Genomic DNA, 24,992 nt, shown 5'->3' with positions numbered 1-24,992 from the left:
CAGAGAAATTGCTCATGAAAGAAAGAGTCGATCAATGTAGTAAACATTGTTGTCTTATTTTAAGAAGTTGCCAAAGCCACCCCAGCCTTCAGCAATCACCACCTTGGTCAGTCAGCTGCAATCAACAGCTAGGTGAGACTCTCCACCAGCAAAAAGGTTATGACTGGCTAAAGGCTCGCATGATGGTCAGCATTTTTTAGCAATTAAGTATTTTTAATTAAGGTATGAACATCTTTTAGATATATGCTATTACACATTTAATAGACTACAGTATAGTATAAACATAACTTTTATATGCACTGAGAAACCAAACATCTGATATGTGTTCTTATAGTCTTTAGTTAGTTTATAATATCTCTTTACCCTAGGTTATTGAGAGCATGTTTGAATTGTGTGTGAGGTATGTAACTATTCCCTACTTTAGCTTTCTCTTTTCTAAATTGTAGGGAGAATGAAAAGAATATGTCTATGAAGATGTCTGCTTTACAAAGGCATCTGGCTAAAAATAAGCCATTCCAGAAAAGAAACCTGCATTTCTTCTTTCGTGATATCGAGGTCTGTTGAGATACCCTCATTAACTTAAGAAATAGGAGTTGCCAGGGCACTCTGGCCCTTTAACACTACTAACATTCTGGTTGGCTCAGGCATTATGGAAATCAGAATAGAACTCAGGACAGCTGAGAGCACCTAAGACACACTGGCAGTTGGAAGAGTGATGGCGGGCAAGTAGGACCTTATGGACGATTAAAAGAAAGAAGCACTTAAAGAAAAAAAGAAATGCTTAGTTGACCTGAGAGAAGAAAAAAATTATAAGAAGAAGTTAAAAAGAAAGGTATTTTTTATTTGACCCCATCAAAAAAAAGGAAAGAAAAAAAGGACAGAAAAAAGAAAAGCAATAGAGCTGTTTCTGAGGTTTGTTGATAGGAGAAAAGACAAAGAATCAAAACTAGTTATTTGCAAAGTTTACTGTTATTATCCAAACAACATTGTTAATTTTCAGTGTATTGGGTAAAGGGTAAAGTAGCCAATTAGGACTAATATATCCCTAAACTTTAAAAATATCATTGACTTGTTAAATTTATAAAATAAATTGGGAAATTACCATAAAATACCATTTTAAAAACTTAACAAATCAAAAACAATCTGTAATCACCATTCCATGAATAAAAAGACATTTTAATGTAATGCAATGCTGTTGTCAGGGACTATGAGCAGATACATTCCTCTTTCTCATGGGGTGTGTGTGTGTGTGTGTGTGTGTGTGTGTGTGTGTGTGTGTGTGTGTGATTCAAGGATGAGGCCCAAGAAAAAATGGACTATAAATTGAAAAAGAAAATAATAATGTAAACAAAAACAGAGTGGACTTCTCTAGATTAAGTTCTCTCTTCTCTCCACTCCCTAGTTGGTTGGAGAGTTTTTCCTAAGATGTGTGTTAGTTATTTAGTTGTAAGCTTTTTTTAAAATTTCCATAATTTGAGTCTTGTTTTAGCATTCTCTTTCATTTCAAAGACATTGATCATTGATACCCCTGGGAAGGGATTTTGTTATGCAGTAGCATTTGACAAACTAAGTAAACTCCTTTTATTTTTCTTTTTGTCAGAAGAAATAAAAATAAGAGTTCATCACTGAAGAGATACCTTGATGATCTTTATTGCAATAAGCTATCCAGAAGAATAATTAGGACTCATCATGTCCTTCTCAGCCCATACCCAAAAGGCAAGCAAAAGACCTTTCCAATTGGAGGCTCTTCTATTGCCTCAAGTTCCACGTAACAATTACTTGCATTTTCGGGAGGAGAAGCTAAGACTACAGCTAAAGAAATTCCTTCTTCATAGGATGTTTTTAGTGGCCAAGATAACAGCCAACATAGAAAAAAAAGATATTACCGAATACTACGAACAAGCATTCCAGTCAATTTCGAACGATCACCTAGGGGAAGCAGTGACAGGATTATTGCTCATATATCCTACTTCAATTCTACATATCCTTGAGTCCTCCAGTGGTACTCTTTACCGGATTCTTTTAAATTATCTTGACCATGAAAATAATGAAAAAGAATTTTTTATCCAAGGAATGAAAATTATAGTCATGTCCCATAACATCCCTACAAGGATCTTCATGCAATGGTATGTTTCAGTAATAAAAGTGCCTGTCATGTATCTTGATGATGTGACACAGTCACAGTCCCTAGAGGAGGTCGTCACAGAGTTTCTCACCCAAACTCATAAACTGGCACTCTACATTTTTAAGACCGTTAAAGTGGGCACTAAAGGACCAGGCGATAACTTGCACCAACTCGTACCTGAATTACTCCTCCCAGAACAAATAATAAAGTACTTGTGCAAATCTGAAGAATTCCTGAACCCAGAAACTTTCCTAAACATGTTTAATAAACCAATACATATCACCTTGGATTCCGAGGTGGTGTGGCCTGCACCTTCCCGTTTCTAGGACTGAGAGAGATGATGTGGTTGAGGTGGTCAAATCTCTCAAGGAATTTGTGCTACATAAATAAAAGGAAAATATTTCTAAAGATATTCTTCTCTTTAAAAAGAGAAATAGAACACCATAATGTGCACAAAGGTAATATGCTAATCTTTACAGAGTATGTTGAGCTAAACTTGAAAATTTATGTTAGTCCTGATATTGTTTATTGCATTATTTTAATAGGTGGTAGGGTTTAATAAGTTCTTAAATGTTAACATCATTTTGATGGAATAACTTAATTTTTTGAAAAAAGTATGGATGAAAAAGGACCAGTGATTCAGATTCTCATTAATTCTCTGAATAGTCAATGAGCAGCTTCCATAACGTAGAATCAAATTTCAGGAAAGACAATTTTGTTCTCAAAGTACAGAACTTAGAGGAAAAATGCCACCCTTGAGTTGCTTGCAATCTAAAGTTTGAGGCAATTATTTTTTAAAGCAAATATATATGATGTGATATGATATGATGATCATTATTATAGTACCACTATGCTGAAAGACTTCAAGAGCACAAATGAAGAAGTAATCGCTACATGATTCCTGAATTCAAAAAATAAACTTATTTTTGCAGTTATTTCCTATAAAGGAATTAATTATATGCAATTTCTCTATGACCTATTTCAAGTTGGTCTCTCCCTTCTTTTACTCAGGATTAATGCTTTTTTGCATTATTTAAAATTTTAGATTGTTTTTAAATGGCATTAATATTTTCACTGTTTCAAGGATACACAAAAATACTTCAATACCTTATGAAACAGACTGTAAAATGAAGAAAATATTGTTATTTTCACTTTTTATTTATTTGATTTTCAGTCTCTGGAAAAAAGTAATTTCAGTATACACTTTAAATTTGTCATATGCAGATAATTTGTCATCATTTGTTCCATATAAGAATCAAATCTCAAGAGAGATCATTTTTATTTTTAAATTGTGCAATACAGATTTAGATACAGAACGACATTTTTCACTTTTAGCTGAACTTGAAGTTCTGTTCATTTAAAATTAGTGATGGAAAGAGTATATTTTAGATAAAATGAGAAGTAATTCTTCTGGTTAAAAAGGAGTATATAACTTACAAACATTTTATCAGTTTAGTAAAAAATAAATACCTCATGTTAGTCAGCAATGTGTTATTTACTCTTTGAACTGTGAAAAAAACATAGGCACCATCCATAGTAAATGTTCAATGACAAAATGAGTGGAGATAAAGAGTAAATGCTCTCCAGGCCAAATAAATAAATAGAAAAAAAGAAAAAAAAAAACAATAAAGAAGCAAACCTTGGTCTACGCTTCGAAGAAATGTGAGGGGAGGTTCGGGAAGGCAGATGAGCATATCTAAGAGAACATAGAATGACCAGAAACAGGAAGAAGAAAATGAACAATAAATGTTCATTGGATCTGACAGAATCCCTTTAGCAGGTTAAATTTTGTTTGGGAACAGTATTTTCTAAAGTTAGCTAGTGAGCAAAAGTACAATTTATAAATAAAATTACATATATACATATATGTATATATCACATTATATTTTCCAAAACTGGTCACTGCAATATATCCCATCCCAAATGCGCTTCTTCCAATGAGACTTTAACATTCCTCTCATCAAATGATATCTTCTATATCTGCTGCTCTTGAAATCAGGCTGACTTTTGTGACTAACTCAACAAATAGTGTACAACAGAAGCTATTCCACATGACCTCCAAGGTTAGATCATAAAAATGCCATGCACTTTGCCTTGATCATTTGAATGCTAGCTCTTTGAACCTAAACAATATACTGTCAGTGATCCAAGCAGTTTTCCAAGTGACATCTTCATCTGAGATTCCGGCCAACAGCCATTAGACGTGTGAATAAGTGAATCATCGGGTGATTCTAGCCTCCCAGTCAACCTGGATTTCAAGTCAGACCAGCTGACACTGTGGGAGCAGTGGAGCAGAGATTGCTGTTCTAACTGAGCCCGGTCCAAATCGCGTATTTCTGAAAAAAAACTAGCATTGATTTAAGCCACTACGTTTTGGGTGGATGATTATCAGCAGTCTGAAACAATGATATATAATTAACAGAAATAATATTATATGCCTAACAGGAATAATATATATAAAATGTAATTATATATTATATAATAATTACATATGTAACTTTATATCATTTGTTTATTCATCTATGCAACTAATATTCACTAAATATCTACTAGTAAATACCTACTAGAGGGCCAAGCACTGTGCTAAACTGAATATATAAGCAATAATAAATGTGTATTCTCCACACTGCTTAGCATAGATCTTTTATTGGTCTATAATGCTTTCCAGTGTGAGAAATATTGATAGAAAATTAATTCATCAAACCAAAGGAAAACATTAAAAATCTGAGTCATTTTGGAGGAAGTTAGAGAAAACATCTGAATGATAACATTACTGAATTAGTGTACTATTATTTTACATTTAAAGGATTTATGAAGTGTCATCTGTGAAAATAACTGGAAAATAAACACAACATGACTATAAATAAATTAAGGTACTTATGTAATTATTTATTTATTTTTGTGAACACACTAGAATGAGTTTATTCGGATCAAAGTAAACCTTCCTAGAAATCCTCCTTATTCCAGTGACATCATTGCTGAAAACACTTTGTGGTTATGGTAGATGAATTAAAGAGGTTTATAAATCAAAGGGATTTTAAATATTTTAGTTACATCTACTTCTTTGATCCTCAAATAATGTATACTCTAACTTGATCGGTGACCTTAATATTCAATCTTTGTTCATAGATGCTTGTTTTTAAGTATTACACTCACTGTCAAAGGAAGATTGGCTGTCACTGAACGTATTAAAAGAGTGTGATACTGTCTCTAAGGGGAAACACAAATATATTTTCAGTAACAATTGCATTATTGAGATTCCTGTATAGCTCACTAATATTATATCTTTAATGAGAATAACACTCATTAGCTGTGTATGTTTGGAAATATTTGATAAAATGAAGAAATATTACATTCATGCTCTATGAATGTAATTCAATTTGATCAAGTTCAAGAATGTGGCTCATTAAATCTTAGAAAGTCTCATAAGATAATTCTCAACCCAATGAGAGTTATAGTTTCCTTACAATAAGACTTCATATAAAACCAGAGTACATATTTTAACATTTTTAACATTGAACATATAATATTCAACATTCATATAATAATGAACATATAACATATACTCACATTTAATGAACATGTAACATTTAAATAGTGTTACCAGCATCATTCTAATCTTTTTATTTTAATATGGATATCTTTATAATAGAATGACATGTTAGGACCTAATGCTTGCTTCAGAGTGACCAAGGAGTTTCAGAAAGGTTATAGTTTTTCGAACAATAAGTGAAATAATGTTTTTAGGGAAGAAAAACCTTTCCAGGGTGAATTTAAATTTTACTGTCTTTATTTTAATTAAAGAGGCATCAGATTCCTTCATGGGAATTTATTGCTGAATACAAATAGATTTTTACATTCAGTGACTTTATCACAACTTTAACAACACAAAACCACATTTCAGTTCCATTAAAACTGTCTATAGTCTTTGAATTCCCTCAGCTTCCACAAATGAAAATGAAACAGCCTATCACCAACTTCATATAGCAAGTACTTTTAGATTATTTTACATTGTAGTAAATGACTTAATATAGAATTAGAGTTCTCCCCCTTGTGGTCAATGAGGTAAATTTCCAGATTACCTACAGAGAGATTTTATATGACAGTCCAGAAAATATAAAAAGAACTCTCAAAGGTATCTTTCAGATATCTGCTCTTCTCCCCTTGTTTTTCAGATAAAGATTCTGAACCCCAAAGATTGTTTTACCAACAGTAAAAGCAAGAGTTAATAACAGTAGTCCCGTCTTTCCACTTCACCAATTTAAATAATTATGATCATGGTTAGGAGTCTGGATTTAATCCTAAGTGTTCCCTTCACTACTACACCATACCCCACCTGTGTTCCATTCCTCACATAGACCTTCTCTAGGCAGCCACTGGATTTCCACAGGGATCTCCATCTCCACACGCTCTACGAAGAATGTGTCATTTCCTGCCACCACAATTCCTTCAATCTGTCCCCCCACTTGCACTCCCTGTTGCTGTAAAATGAACCACTCTCCACACAGCTGCCAAGTTAGAAACCTGAACATTGTCCTAACTTCCTTCCTTTTTATCACTGATAGCCAATCAATCCAAACCCACCCATTTTCCACAGTATTTCTATATCTTGACTTGTTTCTGTGCCAATCTTCTCACTCCAATCTCCTCTTCTTCCTTTCTAATCTGTATATTTCTATCAAAGGTGAAGGCAATATAGCACAAGGATTAAGAGGACCACCTCGAGTTTCAATTGCTGTATAGAAATCTAGTTCTGTAACCTTTTGTAGAGCTGTAATTTGTATCTTCACCTTTCCGAGACTCAGTTTCCTCATCTACAAAACGGATGTGATAACAGTGTCTACATACACAACCGGTTATGGATATTGCATGAAATAATGGTGTAAAAATCCTGGCATACAATAAGCACTCAATAAATGTTATTCCTCTGATTAAAATTCAATGGCTTCCATTTCAACTCCAGGGTAAAAAGCAAAATTCTATCATGATCTGTAGTCATGATTCTCTGACCCTTGCTTACTTAGCTACCCATCTTGTACCCATCCTTCACTTTCTTACATTTTTTAATGGTTTCTTACTATTTCCTTGCTCTTTGCCTTTAACTTCCTTCCTCACTTCTCTTAGCAAAATTATGCTTATCAATCAAATTATATTTCCTCTGTGAATTCTGGAAAATTCAAGAGACCTTTTTCTGCCCTCATGTACATGGTACTCAACCACCTTCTAGCAATTCTCCTGTCGCATTGCCATTGTTTATTTTCACATTCACTTTCCTGCCAGCAACTCATAAGCAATTATCATGGGATTTTTTGGTACTTGTATCTTTAGTGCTTTATTTTTAAAATGTGTTGTTTAACATATCTATAAGAATTTCTTCATAAGGTTAATTTTACTTTTTCAAAATGGTTGTGAAATTTCAATATGTTAAAATGTTCTTATACGATTGATAGGGTTTTGGTCATTGTTTGTGAAGCTTTTTAAAACAGCAAGTCAAAATATAATGGTTGCATCTTATCTGAAATCTTCAGTTTTACCCACATAATAATTTATTCCATTCTAATTTGGAAAGATACCAAGAATACCTTCTGGAAGTGAATCAGCTGAACTTTTGTATTTACATATTACTACTCACTGAGCCAAATATAGGAGCTCATTTCTAATTCATTGAATTAAATTCTTTCCTGTTAAAACATCTGAGCAAGCTAGTGGTAAAGTATACAACCTTTATTCCATATTTTAAAGATGCTTTCTTTATGTTCTTCAACTCTTTGTTTCATTAGCCACACTTATCTGTTCTTTGAGATATGTGTTTGGTAAGATTAATAATTATATATTATCTATATTTGCTTAGGTTATTATAATAGCACAACTGATTCTATTTTAATTATACAGTTCACACTTCTGATCTGTTTTTAAAATACCAAGCCAATTCTAAAGTCACTATATAAAAATAGTGCATTAAATGTAAAGCTTTGATTTATGGAGGAAGAAATTTTAAAAAAAATACATTTTACCAAAATTCACTCTAGTGTAATGACCTCCTCATGGAAAACTCTCACCTTCCTCCTCTTTCTTTTCCAAGTTTATACTATACTTTGCTTTTTGAAAGCATAAATAATAGATTACTCTGTAACAAGATTAATTTTATCATAGATAAATCTATACATTTTGTAATATTTAAATTCTTTGATTCTTCACTTTCTATCCTACACAATTTCAATTCTTGAGTATATACTCTGTTCCAACACAAATCAAAATGAAAAAATGAGAACATTGATGCGAGGAGAATGACCTTTGTTATATACTCTTTCTGCTACTAACTCATTATGTAACCCTGAATAAGGAATTTATTCCATTTGAGGACTCTGCTCATCTACATCATAGTGTTTATGAGCATCATAAAGAAGTCCATGAAGATCTTGAACTGTCATCCAAAAACATGTCTGAAAGGAAAGACTGTGCTATCTTATAATATGGCAGGTAGAAGACTGCATTGAGGTGTTTTTATTAAAAATTTTAAGCTTAGTGTCTAAACGAATGACTAATTCAGCCTATCAGAGAGTACCTGTGCCAACATTTTCCTTTAAAATATTCACCCTAATTACATCTAATTTAGTGCAACGATTGATGGGAAACTGAAAAGTCAGAAATCTGTATTAGATTAGGACATGTAAAGAACTAGTTTGGTAGCACCATAGAGTCAGAAGAAACAGCAAAGATTGGAATATTTTTCTTTAAGGCTAATGGGAAGCCTTTGAAGATTTTAAGTAGGGCATAATCTGGTTGGGTTGGCTGCTGAGTGAAGAATGGATTGGCAGGGGACATGTTAATGCAGATAGGCTCCTTAGTAAATTGTTACAAATCTTCTGGTAGGAGATGATAATAGCTTAGACTAGATTAATGACTGTGGAAATGGATCTAAGGGGACCAATTTGAGAGATAATCAGGAAGTAAATAAACCTAAGTTATGGGGCAGAGAAAAGTATCAAATAGATTAAGTTTTTAGTTTTTCCAAAAAGATGTTGCCATTCCTGAGGAAGGAACTATACAAAGAACCTAGTGTAGGGGGAGACTGTGCTTTTTAACTAGGCATATTATAGCTATATAAGATTGGAATGATTTTGTTTAATATTTCCATTTTCAATATCTTTGGATGAGGTATAGAGCACATCCATTATATTAAATTTCATACTTTGTTGAAATAGCTAAGTACATATATATTTTCTGATACAAGTAACTTCTAGTAAAAGAAAAGAGTGAATGAAAAGAGTTTAATAAGTTAAAATACATAAAGCTGAAGGAGAAAGTATCACAAAGATTATCTTTGTCTGATATTCATTACGGCTCCTCTTAGTCTTACATGTGCATTCAGTGCCCCCAAGAATAAAATCAGTAGCACTTATTGAGCTTAATTCCATCCCTAAGTCAAATAAAAGTTATTCAAAATATTAATTCAATAATTTTTTATTGATTGCCTCCTATAGGTACAGCCACATGTTAAGGGTCATATAAGCTCAAACACATAAAAGGCTCCATAGGGGCCCCGCCTATTCACTGGCATATCATTTATTCCATTTGCTATAAAAATTTAGGTGAAAAATAGTCTTTTAGCATTATATTGAAATAACTTTCTCCTGTTTCTCTCAGTTGGTCATGGGAAAACATGACACACATCAAATTTTATTCTCTCACTGCATTTAGTCATTCAGCAAGTACGAACTACAAAAACTGTGTCAGGTACTTTGTCAGGCATGGAGGTTCAGGAGTGCAATGCAATCCTGAGCAAATAAGCATAATTTCTACCTTAGACAGTACGCAGTCTCTGTCTCTTTGTACCCTAGACACATAAAAGAAAATTAAACAAAAAAATTGTCATCATCATGGATACATATTTTGTAATGGTTCCTAACTTTACCTAGTTTGGAGGATTAGGGGAGGCCTCTGAGGGAAAAAAGACACAAGGACTTTTGAAAGGTAAACAGAAGTAAGCCAAATGCAAGGCAAGCAGTAGGAGAGGAGTGTTCCTAGCAGAGGAGATTATATATATATATATATTCTATCAGAGGAATGTTCTAAAACCTAAAGACAAGAAGAGTCAAAATGTGCTGGAAGAACTGAAAGAATTTCAACAAGGCAGGATCTGAAGTGCAAAGAGAAATCATAAGAGATGAAACTAAACTGGATAGAGATGCATAGGACTAGATTATGCACACACTTAAAGCTACATAAGTACTGTGACTTCATCTCAAGTGAAATGGGACACCATTGTGTTTTAATCAGAGAGATGCCATAATTAGATATGCATTATTAAGGACCTCTTTGAAGTGGGAAGAAGAGATTGGAAGAGAACTAGGTAACTGGACTGGATAGATAGGTACGCTAGTTAGGAGGCTGTTATAGTCATCCAGGAAAGAGATGATAGGAAGTCTTTACAAAAATAAGAATAGAAAAAAATCAAGAAAATTGTCAGATATATTGTTATTCAACTGAAAGTAGAGAATGTGAAAAAGAGGAAGGAGTCAAGGATGAAGCACCTGAGAGGTGGCAGTGCCAATCCCCCTTGACAGGTAATCCTGGAAGAGCAACACGCTGGGGTCATTCAGGGAGTGAGATGAAGATTTTTCTGTTTTGAACACAATGAATATGAGATATTTGAGAAATATCAGTGTTAAACTATCCAGTACAGAGTAGAAGGCATTGCTCTGAAGTTCAGGAGATGGGTCTGACATGGAGATGGAGATTTGGAATAACCATAGATGATAACTGAGGTGTCAAGAGTGGTGCTATATCTCCTGGCACAAGCCTATAGAATGAACAGAGAAGAGAGTCTACTTCAAAACTCAGGGGAATGCCAAGTGCAGAACAAGGGCCTAGGAAAATATTATTTAATTTAAATTTCACAGAAGCAGAGAAAGAGAAGCAGATGATGGCAGTGCAATGAAGCAATGAGGGAAAAAAGAAAAAAAAAACATTTCCTGAAGAAGAGAATACTCATCAGCACCAGCTGCTGTTTCTAACTTAAGTAAGAAAAGGACTAAAAGTAGACTTATTGACAAGGACTTGGAAAGAATAACTCATGTAGTGTAGTGCAGGAGGTAGCAGGTATAAGAATGCAGGCTGGATGAAGAAAAAACAAATGTAAACAATATTTCTAAAAGCTTGGCTATTGAGTTAGTTGTTAGTAAATTTGCAGAGTCAGTTTGGAAATATAAAGGACCCATTTAAGATTCTAAAAATTTTTATTGAAAGGAGGATCACCACTTTCTTGAGGTTTCAAGGAAAGAGTCTATCTTTTCATGTGAGATCAAACATCCACTGATGACCTGAGAGGAAAAGAACTGTACACAGTTTCAAATAGCAAAGATATGGTCTTGTACCTTGAAGGTCCTCAAGTGACTGTACAGTTCTGAAAAAGAATGGTTGCTCAATAAACATTTGTTTAGATAAATAATTGCACTAATATTTAGAAGAAACTTACTTGTACGGAATATGACTTTAGAATATTTATGAGCTCTTGTGTTACGGCTGAAAATTTGGATTAATTCATTGGTATTTTCATGTTGATTGAAGATTATGCTATGTGCTTTATCTACTTTATAGACCAACTACATTGCATTTGTAAATTTTGCTCTGAAATCTAACTCTTATCCAGATTGCTTCTTTCTTTGCCCAGTCAGGGCATGATAGGAAATAGCAAATTACAATCAAATCTCACTTTTCCAAACTAATGATTTTAAAGGGCAATGATGCATAATTTAAAATGATGGTAAATTCATGAACCACTTATCTCTGTAATGTATATTCACCGACTTGACTATAAGTACACTTTACGGCATTCGTAACAAAGTGATAAAGCATTTCAACTGAAATGACTCAAAGGGACTTTCAAGCTTTTCTAATTTCTCTATTTCTATTTCCTAATACATTCTATTGCTTATATTACCTTTCATGTTTAGGTGACTCATTAAAATAAACTAACGTATCATGTTTTTTAGGATGGTTTCATCTACTCCTTACAGCATTTCCTTATTATTGCTGCCATTCTCTATAGCTGTGGTTCTCTGTCTCTGTCTCTTTGAAAAGTTGCATTCAAAAAAGTAAAGAAAATAGTATAATGAACCCATGTATATGCCACCTATCTTCAATAATGATCAACTTATTTTTATAACTTATTCTTTGTTAAGAAACATGAGTATCATCTCTCTGAGATATTATAGATTCAAAAAAGCACACGAATACTAGAACTAGAAGGAGCTTTAGAAATTATTGATTCCAGCCCAGTCCTTCACTGAGGAAAATGAAGCAAGTAGAGACTTAAAGCTCAGCACTGATTGATAGTAAGGCGAGAGCCAGACATCATTCACATCTTTCATATTCCCTCTGGTGAAATCAAGACTACATTTCTACTATTTTCCTCTTGGTACGCAATATTTCCAAAAATTCACATGAGGGCCAGTCATGCACGCCTGTTGCTAAAGATGTTTACTCAGGGTACTGTACCATGTCAGAAGAACTGGAAACCCATAGCTTATAGGTAGATACATTCTACTAAAAGAAGCATCATTTCTTATCTTTGACACTACCTGGTTCTTCTTGGTAATATTCACCACATGATAGTTGTATAAGCACAAGTAATTAGTTTACAAATGGAAATAGGACAATGTTCTCCTTTTTGTAGTGCAGAAGAGACACCAAAATATTTATTTGACAAAGATGACTCCCCGTTGATTAACACAAATAAAATGCTTACATAAATAAGAATTAAATATGCGTATTTGGAATGTATTTATAGATACAGATAGAGCTATCCATTTATATATCAGTGTATAGATACAACTCTCTTAACTCAAACTAGAGAAGCCCATTAAGATTCATAAAACTACTTCCAGTCAAGGGGGAGAACCAAGGATTTAACTATCAAAGTCGAACTGAGCAGTACAAGAAAGGCTTTGTATAAATAATGCAGATCTTTTCTCTACCAATTATGTCCTCCCACCTCCACTCTGACTCCCATCTGAGAAGCTCCCCTTGCACCTTTGTCAGCATATCTCATCCTATAGCTCCATGCGTGGGCCACAGATTGTGTGACCTCGTCACTACCCCCACCACCCACCACCACCAATCTTTCTTGTTCTCTCTTCTCCTGCTGTTTTACATATACACTCATACACGTGCATGTGCCTGCACACATACACATACAGCACACAGGCTGGACTAGTCATTTTTTACCTGGATCAAAGAGAGACCATTTGTATGGCAGCAAATGATGAGGCTAGAAAAACAGAGATGGGATATCTGAGAATACCAAAGAGATAAAGTCACCTCAGCTGCTAATTCCATTTCCCAGCCCTAAATGAGGCCTGCAAGCATTTTCAACCCCTAAATCCTTCTAATAATCAATTTTTCTCTTTTGCTTAAGTCAGTTAAAGTTTTTTTTTTTTCTCTTGAAGCAAACAATTCCTTAGCACCTTGTCAAACAGTTTTCGAAGCAACCTACTTACACACAGTGCAGAGTTCTTGGTTTCACATTAGAAGATTCATGTTCAAATCTCAAATTGTCTGTTGGCTAACTGTGACCTTGAGAAAGTTACTTAATCTCTCTGGGCCTCACTTTGTCACCTACAAACTGAATGAATATCCAAATACTAAATGAGATTAATCATATATGAAAAGAACCAGCAATTCAATAAATCCATTTGTCAGAGTTTAGCCTATGTTCTGTAAGTCTGCAAATTCCATAATGCCGTTATGACAACAAGTTTCATGACAAGAACATAAAATGGTTTGAATTCTGACCAGCAGCCTAGGGAGACCTCAGAGATATCAGGCTAGTTAGTCAAACTGCTGATACATAACGTTTCTGCAGCTAGGATACAGTAGTCTAGAGATACTCTAGGAAATCTAGCAGGTAGAGCACAGAGTAAGTCCTTTAGCAGGCTTCTGCTGTTATTTTTAAGATCATCTCGAAGAATCTGGGCTACCCTTTGATAAATGCTTAAATGCCAATTCAGACACCAAAACCTTGATTGGTTAATTAATTTTTATTAATATGTGTGTAAATATCTTACTTGTATTCTTCAATAATAATATGAACAATAGAAAATCACCCCACCATTGTAATCAAATGGCTTATTATTATTATTTCAAAGAACTCAAATTCTAATAAGATGAGATGGGCTTATGTTGGTTTTACGGGTTTTTGTTCCTATTATTTTTTTCTAACAAAAAATTGATTGCTTGGTCATATGTACCTGAAGGAATAAGGTTTATACACCACCGTGCCTTGTCACCTGATATACATAAATTGATATCTAATATTTATATCTATGTGCAGAATTAATAGATGAAAAAATAAGAAAAAGCACAGAATTATAAGAGAATAAAATACACATTTTTATTTTTATTTAATTTGATGTTTTCACATTAGAAATTATAAAGTTGTTTGCAATTTATGTGAGAAAATTTTTGAAAAGTATTTGCTTCACTTTTGAATTATCATGCATTCTTAGTGTCTTTGAGTTCCTGAAAAGTGCCTTCATAGTTCTATGTAACTGACAACAAGAGTTCTAATCATTAGTTTCTTACTAAAGTCTGAATATTAGTTAATTATACCTATACATTGATTGCTGTACATATGAATATGTTGCCAAAGTATTATTTAAAATTTTTTCCATGTGTATAGAGACCTAAATTTTACATTTACTTCAACTTAGTATTTTCATTTTGACACACTCCAATAAATAAATAACAAATGACCAAGGGGACAGAGTTTTATTGAATGCCTACTTAGCTGCAGAGTCTGCAGTACCCAGGTGCTATCATTTACCTAGGTGAAGAAAACACAGATCCTACTGCCAGGAGACTCAAAGAAAGATAAATCAATATGTGAACCAACAATTAAAATACCATTATGTTGTCATAAAGGAATGTGAAAATTGTCATAGTGGCATAGAGCAACAAAAATCAATTTTCAGTGAAGTGGTTTCACACTTGAACTTGGAACCTGAAGATCTTAGACCAAGCCCCTGCGCTCTGCCACATTGTACTTGTAAAATGTGAAACTTCATCTCATCTACAAAATGGAAGATAATAGTGCCAACATCTTAAGAAAATTGTTTTAAGAATTAAGAAGACAATATGCAAAAGGCTTATTTCAGCATAGTATATCTGATATAGAATAAGTGTATTCCACCTTTTGTATAATTGTGACTGGGCATTAGGGAGGTGTTTAGAATACCAGGGAAGCTTCACAGAAGATGCACACAGGGGTTTCCAGTGGGAAAAAGAGAGGACAGTGTGAGCAAGTCATAAAACCTTCCTCACCTTTTGGCCTCTGACTTACAAATCAAGGGAGTATTGGTGAGCTGACATTGGTTCAGGAATTTCATAATGTCAGTGTGCACAATAAACCAATGGGCTGCTTCAAATGCACATCCCGGGATGGGCCCCAGGCATTCTGAGTCTATTAAATCTAATGGAGGCCTCAAATTGGCAGTTTAACCCCATTTACACAATCAGTGATGAAAATGAGCTCTAAAGGCCATTCTAGATTGATTTTACTACAAATAAGTAAGTTGTCATATTTGACATGTAATTTAGCAGTCTCATTTCCCATCTTTATACTCCATAACCAGGAGAAAGTGACACACATACTTAAAAAAATGCTTACTATTGATTGCATTTACATTAGCAAACTCGATGGTCTTTCTCTGGAATATTCATAATTTTTAGCTTCGATTTTGAAAAATGACCCATAGTCAGAAAAATTAGAAATGTTCTCTTCCAGGACATTTTTCATGTAGATTTATTTAATGCATTTTCCATTCTAGATTGTAAATTCCATTGAGGTATGAAATATGGGTACCTTTTTTATAATGCTTGCATTCCTTGGCAGGAGGTAGAAGTGGCAAGAGAGATATAGTGCTGGGGTAGACTGGAGAAATATTTAGGAATTAAAATTAGCAGATTTGCCAATCTGATGGGCAATTAAAGAAAAAAAAAAACACTCTCAAGCTTGAAGACTAAACTGTGAGATGAAAATGATGTCCTAACCAAGCAAAACCACACTTGACGAAAGATTAATTGAGTTTTAGAGCTTATGTGTTTGAGATGGGAGATAACCAGTGAATAACTACAGGTGTGTATGAATCTGAAGTGCTGAGGTTTGTAAGCAGAACAGTCCCTCATGATCAGAGTCTCAGATTCCGTGAATGCTATTTTACATGGCAAGAGGGACTTTGCAGATGTGATTAGAACTAATGACCTTGAGGGGAGAGGATTTTGGATTATCCAGGGGCTCAATCTAATCACAAATCCTTTAAAGTAGAGTTTTTCCCAGCTGCAGAGAATCAAAGAGATGACAGCAGGAGAAGAAATTGCTGGCTGTGAAAATAGAGATGAGTAGCCATGAGCAAAGGAATGCAGGCAAGGAAATGGTTTCTGCCTAAAGCCTTCAGAAAGGAAGGCAGCCCTGCTACACCTTGATTTTAGTCCAGTGAGATCTCCATTGGACTTCTGACCTATAGAACTACACAATAATAAATTTGTGTTGTTTCAAGCCACTCGATGCATGGTAATTTGTTACAATAGCAGTAGGAGACTAAAATGCATGAGGTCTGTGTTGAACATAAATACTTGCCCTCATCCTTCAGATTTCAACATGATTGATTTAAAACTATTTCATTCCTTAGTTAATGCCCCTGCCTTTTAAGTTTCCACAATCTTACAGTAAGTACTGTAAATGCAGAGCTGGGTATTTCTCTGTTGGCAATCAGTTCTATCCTTACCGTTCCTACACTCCGGGTCTGGAAGCCTATGTGCTACTGTCTGGAAGCCTGAAACTTGTACACTCCCAGAGCTCCTTGCCAGTTGTCTGTCTAGGTCAGCCGATGCAAAGCACTAGCAGGAGAAGAGAAGTCAGGAAAAGGAAAGAAGCCATAATATTTTTCTTCTTCTCTGGTTCCAGCTGCCTTGGCATCTTAGCACTCATGGGTTCTGGTAGCGATGGCAGCAGCACCAGGCAACTGTTGGCCTCTGCAGTAGCAGCACAATTGTAGCAGCATAATTGTAGCAGCGGCCAGCAATTGTAGGTACCAGCCATTTGTTCAGTAAGTCTAGTAGCACCAGTGGGACAGCGAGCTCTTAGATGCCTGCAGAGCAGTGAGGGGGTGATTTCAGAAGCAATGGCAGCAACAGTAGGACCACCAAAGTAAGGTATTAGGGTTCACTTTAACTTTTGCTCCTCTGCCACTAGGAGTATAGAGACTTCCTGTAGTTACTAATCTCTAGGTAATGGCGCCTTCTCCTTTTCACTCCCTCAGTCTTTTCAACACATTTGTAAAAAAAAAATAAATAAAAAATAAAAATAAAAAAAATTCCTTGCATTCTACTCTGATTGAAAAGCTGAGAATGGTTTCTGTTATCCTGACTAGACACTGATACAATTGCTTTTTGCAACATGAAGTGGCAAATGATATACATTGATTAAATACTTTAAGTGCTAAGAGCAGAATGTATATGTTTAAAAGCTTGCACCTATATAGAGACCTTGATATTTACTTGTAATGTGAACATATGTATAGCAATAAAGCCCTTAGTCACATATTTCCTCCTTTAAAATATTTTACAGCTTTGGGGGGAGACAGTGATGGAGGAAAAATAAAAACACCTGATTGGTTCATTAAAATTTCCAAAAGCAGTGAAACATATTTAAATATAGTAATCAGGTTGGATGCTAATCAGCACCAAGAAAGTAGTTTTAGATTAAGTATCTATCCTTCTAGAAAAGAGGAGAAAAAATCCTTCTACATAGCAAGGTCATAAAAGCAACTCACCTATTTAATTTGCTTTGACAAAAGCAAGAAAAATAGAAAAACCACTTCAAATGTATTATTGTCTCGAATTAAAGCTATATTAGGAAAATAGAGCATACTATTTTTGTTATAAAAGTTGTGAAAACATGGGGCTGCTATTTGCAATTGTTGTGTTAAGCAGAAAGTTTATGGGCCTCCATGCCTGCACATGTCTTCCCCAAAAAGCCTGGCTACAGTAAAGAGCAATTTATAGAATCATTCAAAAGAGCAACAGTTTCAACGATTTGATATAAAACTGCTAAGTTCCCACTCAGTGCTAAGAACATTTTAGTGGGTCAAGGCAACCTTGGACACGTAACAACCAACTACCGTAGGAGTGTTCATTGCAGTGTTTCGTTTTGCACTTACTATGTGCCACACTTATAAGTATTTATATTCATTAGCTCGTTCACTTCTTACAACAGCCCTATAAGGCAACCATGTCACCAGAGGACAAGCTAAGGTTCACAGTGGCGAGGCAGTCAGAGCTGGAGTGGGAGGTCAAACCGGATCAGGTCAGTCCAACCCTAAAATCAATATGCTTAACCACTTCTCTCTACTGAACACATGAAAAGAAAATATACATGCTCCCACCTTACAACTGTAGGGGCGAGAGGGGTAAATGCATAAAAACAAAGTTAAAATGTACATAACATTACAAAACCCTCCGCACATCACAATTTTTATTTTAAATTTTTAATTATAAAAGCATACAACCTTTGTCACCAAGCAACACTGGAAGGGACTCATCTTTTAGTGGATGCACATGCATTTCAAAGATCGAGAGAGGCGCCTCAGTTAAAGAAATAAGTGGTTGTTACGCTGGATCTTCAATAGTTTCATATTAATGGTTTCTAATAACTTTGATCAAATTTCCTTAATGAAGATAACATGTGTTTCTATAACTGATTCAAAATATTCTTTAAAACCTCCAATTTTTTCAATATGTTTTCCTGATAGAAATGTCATATACCCTTAAAGCAAGAAAACCTTCATTTGGCCAGACCACCCCTGATTACGCTAAAGCAACAAAGATTATTTAGGATAAACTTTAAGTCATAATATCATTTCCATGTATGTAGATATATATATAAGTTAATTCTCAGTTTTTCTCTCCTTATAAGGGGCTATTTATAATAAACTTACTATACAAGTAACTAAAATGATGATTCAACTTTGGTACTATTATTTTCTTGTTTATAAATCATTTCTGAGTTTGTCTGTAATAATACAAGAACAACAAAAAAGTCATGGCTACCTGCCTCATTTGGAACAACCCATGGAAAGTAATTAGAAGTTCTCATGCCAGAACTACAGAGGGTTTAGTTCTGTAGTGAAATTAAAAAGCCACATTTCTACCTGAAATGATTTCCTTATTTCCTTGTTACTTGGCTGACAGAATCCTACCTGGTTGGCTCTTACCTGACAGTCCTGCCTTGTCTTGCAATCCCTCAGCCCCTCTGCCCACACCTGTAGCCCAGGCCTGGGAGTCTTTCTGTACCAAGATAACTCTGACTCATTCTTCATGTCTCAAAATATCCATCATTTATTCTAGAAAACTTTCCCTAATTCTAGGACTAGGTAGGGTCACTCTGTTATATATTCCTCTTTAACATCAGTTACTTTTTCTTCACAAGAACTTGTACATTTATAAATAGCATATTATGAAATAAAAAACTATCGTATGTCTTCATTCCGTGTCTGCAGCCTTCACTGGAACAGGTACTGTGTCTATTATGTTTATCTCACTATCACCAGCTCCATGTACGGTGTTCAGCATGAAGTGAGGGCCCAATATGGTTTGTGAAAACAGGATTTGAATTCTGCAAACTTCTAGGCTAAGCCATAATTGCCTTGAGAATTTTCCACTGGGAATCTGGAGTGATAGGTGTATATATCTTTCAAGCAGGATAGCACAGAGCTCTTCCAGCCAGGGCCCTTTAAATCTACCTCCTTCTCTTACAGACTCTTTCTTTGAGGTATCCATTCTCTAGGGGGCCATAAGCCTATCCAAAGTGGAACCTTGAATTAAAACTCACCTTTAGCACTCTTATCCTATGCTTTTGTTATCTTCTTCAATGGTCTCCTTCCTTTTTTTTAAAGGACCTACCTATCACCTGAGGTATTAGGTTAAGAGAATTATCTTTTCCAAATCTTTTATTCACATTGAAGAATAAATAACTAGCAGGATAAAGAGATGCTTCTTATGAATATTTTCATTTAGCAGTGTCTAAAATGCCTGGCATCATCCTCTAAAGATGACATATTCTCCAGGAATAGACGAAACGTCCATATGGGTGGTAGCCAACCAGGCCTCTCCCACATACAGAATCCTCAAGGAAAAGGGGGTACTCAGGCCCTCGCACCACAAGAAGCCCTGTCTAGCACTAATACTTTCTTTTAGGTTTTACTTCTACAAAATCCCATTATCCCTTAGCAAATTATACTTTTGGTGCTAGCTCCTTAGGCTGCATCTTACAAGATCAGCAGGATTACAGAAACCCTGTCCTCAAGTTTTGTCATTCCCTTAGTCTCATTTTAAAATAAACGAGCACACGCACAAAAAAAAAAAATACTAAGAAATCCAAAGGAAAACAAAACCAAAAAGACAAAATTGAAAAGTGTACAGACAAAAAGTTAGAATTATCTAGGTCTAAGTAATTTTAAACTCTGACCTAATTGCCCAGTGTCATGGGCTGAACCACATCCACAGGGATAGCTAGCTCATTTCAGATGCCCTCCCTGCTTTTTTCTCCCCTGTGTTATCCAAAGGAATGTGGTCTCTTACCAAAGCTTGTAGGTAGTACTACTTCATAGAACTTTTTGGTTCACAGAAACTATGTCTTCTCTTCCTATAGTGTGATTTCTGTTTTGCTACATGGCCCCAAGTACTTGGCACTCAGTAGAGCCTTAGCAATACTTGTTACATGTATGATTGAGAGAATGAATGACTTCGGCTTCTCAGTTGAAATGTTTTTCTGTTTTCAATTCTGTTAGGTTTATCCCAGGCCAGCCTTCTCTAGCCACATTTCTGTCCCTCACATCGGCTAATCACATTGACTCTATTTAAAACCAACCTCTCCTCCTCCTTGGGCACTCAGTTTAGGGGAAAATTTCTTGAGCTTTCTTGACTTTATCCATTAAGGTGTTCCTGAGCTCCCAAAGTCACCCCAATTTTTTCTTTAAAAAAAACTGTAAACATAGAGAGGAACTAATATATAATTAATGCCTAGTAATGAAATTAATTGGCAATGTATCAAATTGCTGAGTTACTCCAAGTAAGACATATACATCTTAACCACAGTCATGAACTCCTTAACGATGGGGATACATTCTGAGAAATATATCGTTAGGCAATTTTGTTGATATGTGAACATCATACAGGGCATTTACACAAACCTAGATGGTAATTACTACTACAATTGTATGTGCTATATTTTTATATGACTCGTTTATTTACATCAGCATTACCACAAACATGTAATGTGTTGCATTTTGACATTACAGCAGGTATGACATCACTAGGCAATAGGAATTTTTCAGTTTCATTATAACCTTACAGGACCACAGTACTATATGTAGGCTCTCCTTGACAAAACCATCCTTATGAGGCACATGACTTAAGTTTTGGAAACAGCAGTTACCTTTCGTTACTGTCCATCTAAGTGGTATGCAGATCATAAAGCTCCAGGGCTTACACCCAGATGCATCTTCCCTGCCCAACTTCCCTGCCCAGCTACAAAGGAAAAGAACAGGCCTTTCACCAACCAAGACCTTCCACCTAACTTCAGCCAAAGCAGTTCTGCTTCTATTTTTGCCTGGCTCCTACGATTTCCTTTGAACAAAGCATACATATCGTAGCTTCGAAAACAAAAAAAAATACAATCTGAAAACCACTAGTCGAACAGGGTGAATTGTTTCCCAAATGGTGTGGTAAGAGATTCTGAGGTCATAGGTACTTTTCCATACCTTATCCAACACAGCATTCATCAAGATCAGAAACTGAATCCAGGGCTAATCTTAAATCCATAACTTTAATGAAGAATTTAAAACTGTGTACTCAAATTTTTATCACATAAGCAGACCACAGTTACTACCTATTTGGGTCTAATTTTAAGATCTTCAGATTAAGTGATGCTTACATACTATATAAATGCACCCAAGGCCATTCTCTATGTATATGTTTATGCCAATTATAATTTCTCTCCAGCTATGCTTCCTCACCTATTCTAGTCCTTGTGGAAAACTGATTTTCTCTATCATATTCAGGGGAGGAGTCTATCTTGATGATGACAGAGAATGGAACTGAGTGTGATTTTGAAAAACCAAATTCACAGCAAAGTTATCTACTATTGGAAGGAACACATAAGGAAGGTTTATTATTCTTTCTGTATAATTTCTTACAGAGAACAATTTGGTGACTGCCAGAAGGAATGAGGGTTGACAGGCTGGGAGAAAGTGATGAAGAGTTAAAGAAGTACAAATTAGTAGTTGAGAGATGGTCACAGGGATGGAGATGTAGTCAGTAGTAATGGTCATGGCACAGGGAATATAGTCAGCAGTAATGTAATGGCTTTGTGTAGAGCCAGACTGGTGATAGAGTAATCAGGGGACCATTTCATAAACTATGTAAATGTCTAACCAATGTAGTGTACACTTGAAACTAATAATCAAATAAAATAAATACTTAAATATAATTTCACAAATCTTCCTATGATAATAAGAAAGCAAATCATCAATGATTGTTACCAGATTTTTCCAGCAACATCATAGATAACTCTTGAACTCATACTATATAGCTTTTAGATAATGGAAGATAAGCATTAAATTTTATTGAATATACATACGTTCTTTAAATGTGTTTAACTTCATTTAAATTGGATTGATTAATATAAGAATTGTTTGGGTTTTATCTATAATCTTCTTTGTAATAATCTTGTTTCCTTAGTAACACAAACTTATATTTCATCCTCATACATGTGTGTGAAATTATAACAACATTTGTAATAAAGCTTACATATCCTTTGCACACATATTTTATGTTTTATGTAAAGTCCATAGTAGAGATTTCTTTCTTTTAATCATTTACTGTTATCTTGTTCATAAATACATAAGTCACATCTCTCAAATAATGAACACTCAATAGAGTCATTCCTAACTTCTTACAAAAGATTATCAAATCTGCACAATGTGTGGGTCTTTGCATTTCAACAAGTAGTATTAAGGAAAAGATAATGAAATACTTCACAGATGTCACTCTGGGTACATTCCATGTGTTTTATTAGCATAAATCCATCATTCTTATCTAATCAGTATTCTCTTGTTCATTTGTTTCAAATAGTTAGCTAGTTAGCTTTGGTCAGTCAAAGGGGGAAAAAAAAGCGAATTCTAATTATCTACCCCTGGCCAAACAAGAGGACCTTCACTCAATAGTTTACTATCAGTCGAACTGCAAATATATGTGTTCGTCACTAAAACTCATTTTAATATCATTAAAAAAGAGAGGCAAATGACAATTTGGTGTGAAGACTTGTGGTTTGGGTGGGGCCTGGTAAGAAGCACACCTGGAGCCTCCAGGGAGCTGTTCTATACCTGTGTCTGGAGCATTAAAAGCTGTACACCTATAATTTGTGACAATTTATATACTACATTATTCTTCAATACAAAAGTTAAAAATAACTTTCCATTTTGATACCACTATGTCTGGAATAGGCAATGCTAGGGTTTTCATGAAAATTGTTACTTCAATGGTTTTCATCACTTTTTATTTAAAACTAATGTTTCTTTCCCCTAGGAAACTTGCACGTGTCTGAATCAAAGACTAAACAAACTAAGAAAGATAGCCTTAAGATGAGCCTTTTTAAAAATGATCTGGTTTCCGTGTTCTTAAGTTTATCTACAGTATGGATTATGTATATAAAGTAAAAAAAGGTAATATTGGGAAAAAATAGGTACTATTTGCAAATGTGGGTGGCATTTTCCTAAATATATGATAATGTTTTGTTGAGTTTACCACCTTTCAAGAATATAAGAATCACTGCTATGTTATATATCAAAACTTATATTACATAAAAAAGAGTAATAAAGAATTTTGAGTTGTAGAAATTTCAATTAATAGGTAAGAAAACAATGCAAGTGATGTACATGGAAGATTAGATAGTTCTAACATAATTTGCCATCCCATACATGATTTAACAATGAAAAATCACCAGCTGTCTCTGAATAGTTGCAGGGACATCACGTTAAAGAGTGGACAGATCAACCCTCTGGCTTCCAAAGAGCACACTGAGGACCAGTAAATAAGCGGAAGAGGGAGGCAAAGACATTTGGATAAAGGCAGAAGAGGTCTCAGCATTAATTACATTAGTCTCACAAGAGAATCAGTCACTTCGGTGAGCAGCAAGACCCCCCACCACTGGAAATGTTCACTCATGTTAAGAGTGGCTGTATTAGTTTCCCATAGCTTCTCTAACAAATTACTACAAACTTATTCACTTAAAAGACACACAATTATTATCTTACAGTCCATTAAGTCAGAAGTTTTACTGGGATAAAAATCAAGGTGTTAGCAAGGCTTTGATATTTCTGGAGGCTCTATGGGAGAATCCACTTACTTGCCTTTTCTAGTTTTAAAGGTCACCTGCATGCCTTGGCTTGTGGCCCCTTCCTCTATCTTCAAGCCAGCATCACAACATCTGCAAAGCTCTCGCACTTTCTCTGACTCTGATACTTCTGCCTCCCTCTTATAAGGACACTTGTGATTACAATGGGCCCACCTGCATAATCCAAGATAATCTTCTCAACATCCTTAAGTTAGTCACATCAGCAAAATCCCTCTTGCCATATAAGACAACAGATTCACAGGTTGTGAGGATTATAATGTGTGGGTATCTTTGAGGAGACTTTATTCCAACTATCATAGTGATACATGCATTAAAAACATATATATAGTAGGAGGCTAGATTGCTAAGGGCTTTTCCATTGTTTATATCCTATAAATAAAACAAAGAAATCAA

The 24,992-nt window shown here is 34.9% G+C and overlaps 2 protein-coding genes across 2 annotated transcripts in view; one reads left to right on the top strand and one right to left on the bottom strand.

Moving 5' to 3' along the window:
• The window catches only part of ZNF804B (zinc finger protein 804B), a 438,988-nt gene that overhangs the window by 404,964 nt on the left and 9,032 nt on the right, over positions 1-24,992 (bottom strand). The gene's annotated exons all lie outside the window — the stretch shown is intronic.
• TEX47 (testis expressed 47) lies at positions 373-4,778 on the top strand. Its single transcript, XM_036230318.1, has one exon. The coding sequence runs from the start codon at positions 1,690-1,692 to the stop codon at positions 2,449-2,451; it is 762 nt and encodes a 253-aa protein (XP_036086211.1). The 5' UTR covers positions 373-1,689; the 3' UTR covers positions 2,452-4,778.

This window comes from Rousettus aegyptiacus, unplaced genomic scaffold (assembly GCF_014176215.1).
Source record: "Rousettus aegyptiacus isolate mRouAeg1 unplaced genomic scaffold, mRouAeg1.p scaffold_m13_p_13, whole genome shotgun sequence".
NCBI lineage: Eukaryota > Metazoa > Chordata > Mammalia > Chiroptera > Pteropodidae > Rousettus > Rousettus aegyptiacus.
This window is presented reverse-complemented; position numbering and strand designations above follow the sequence as displayed.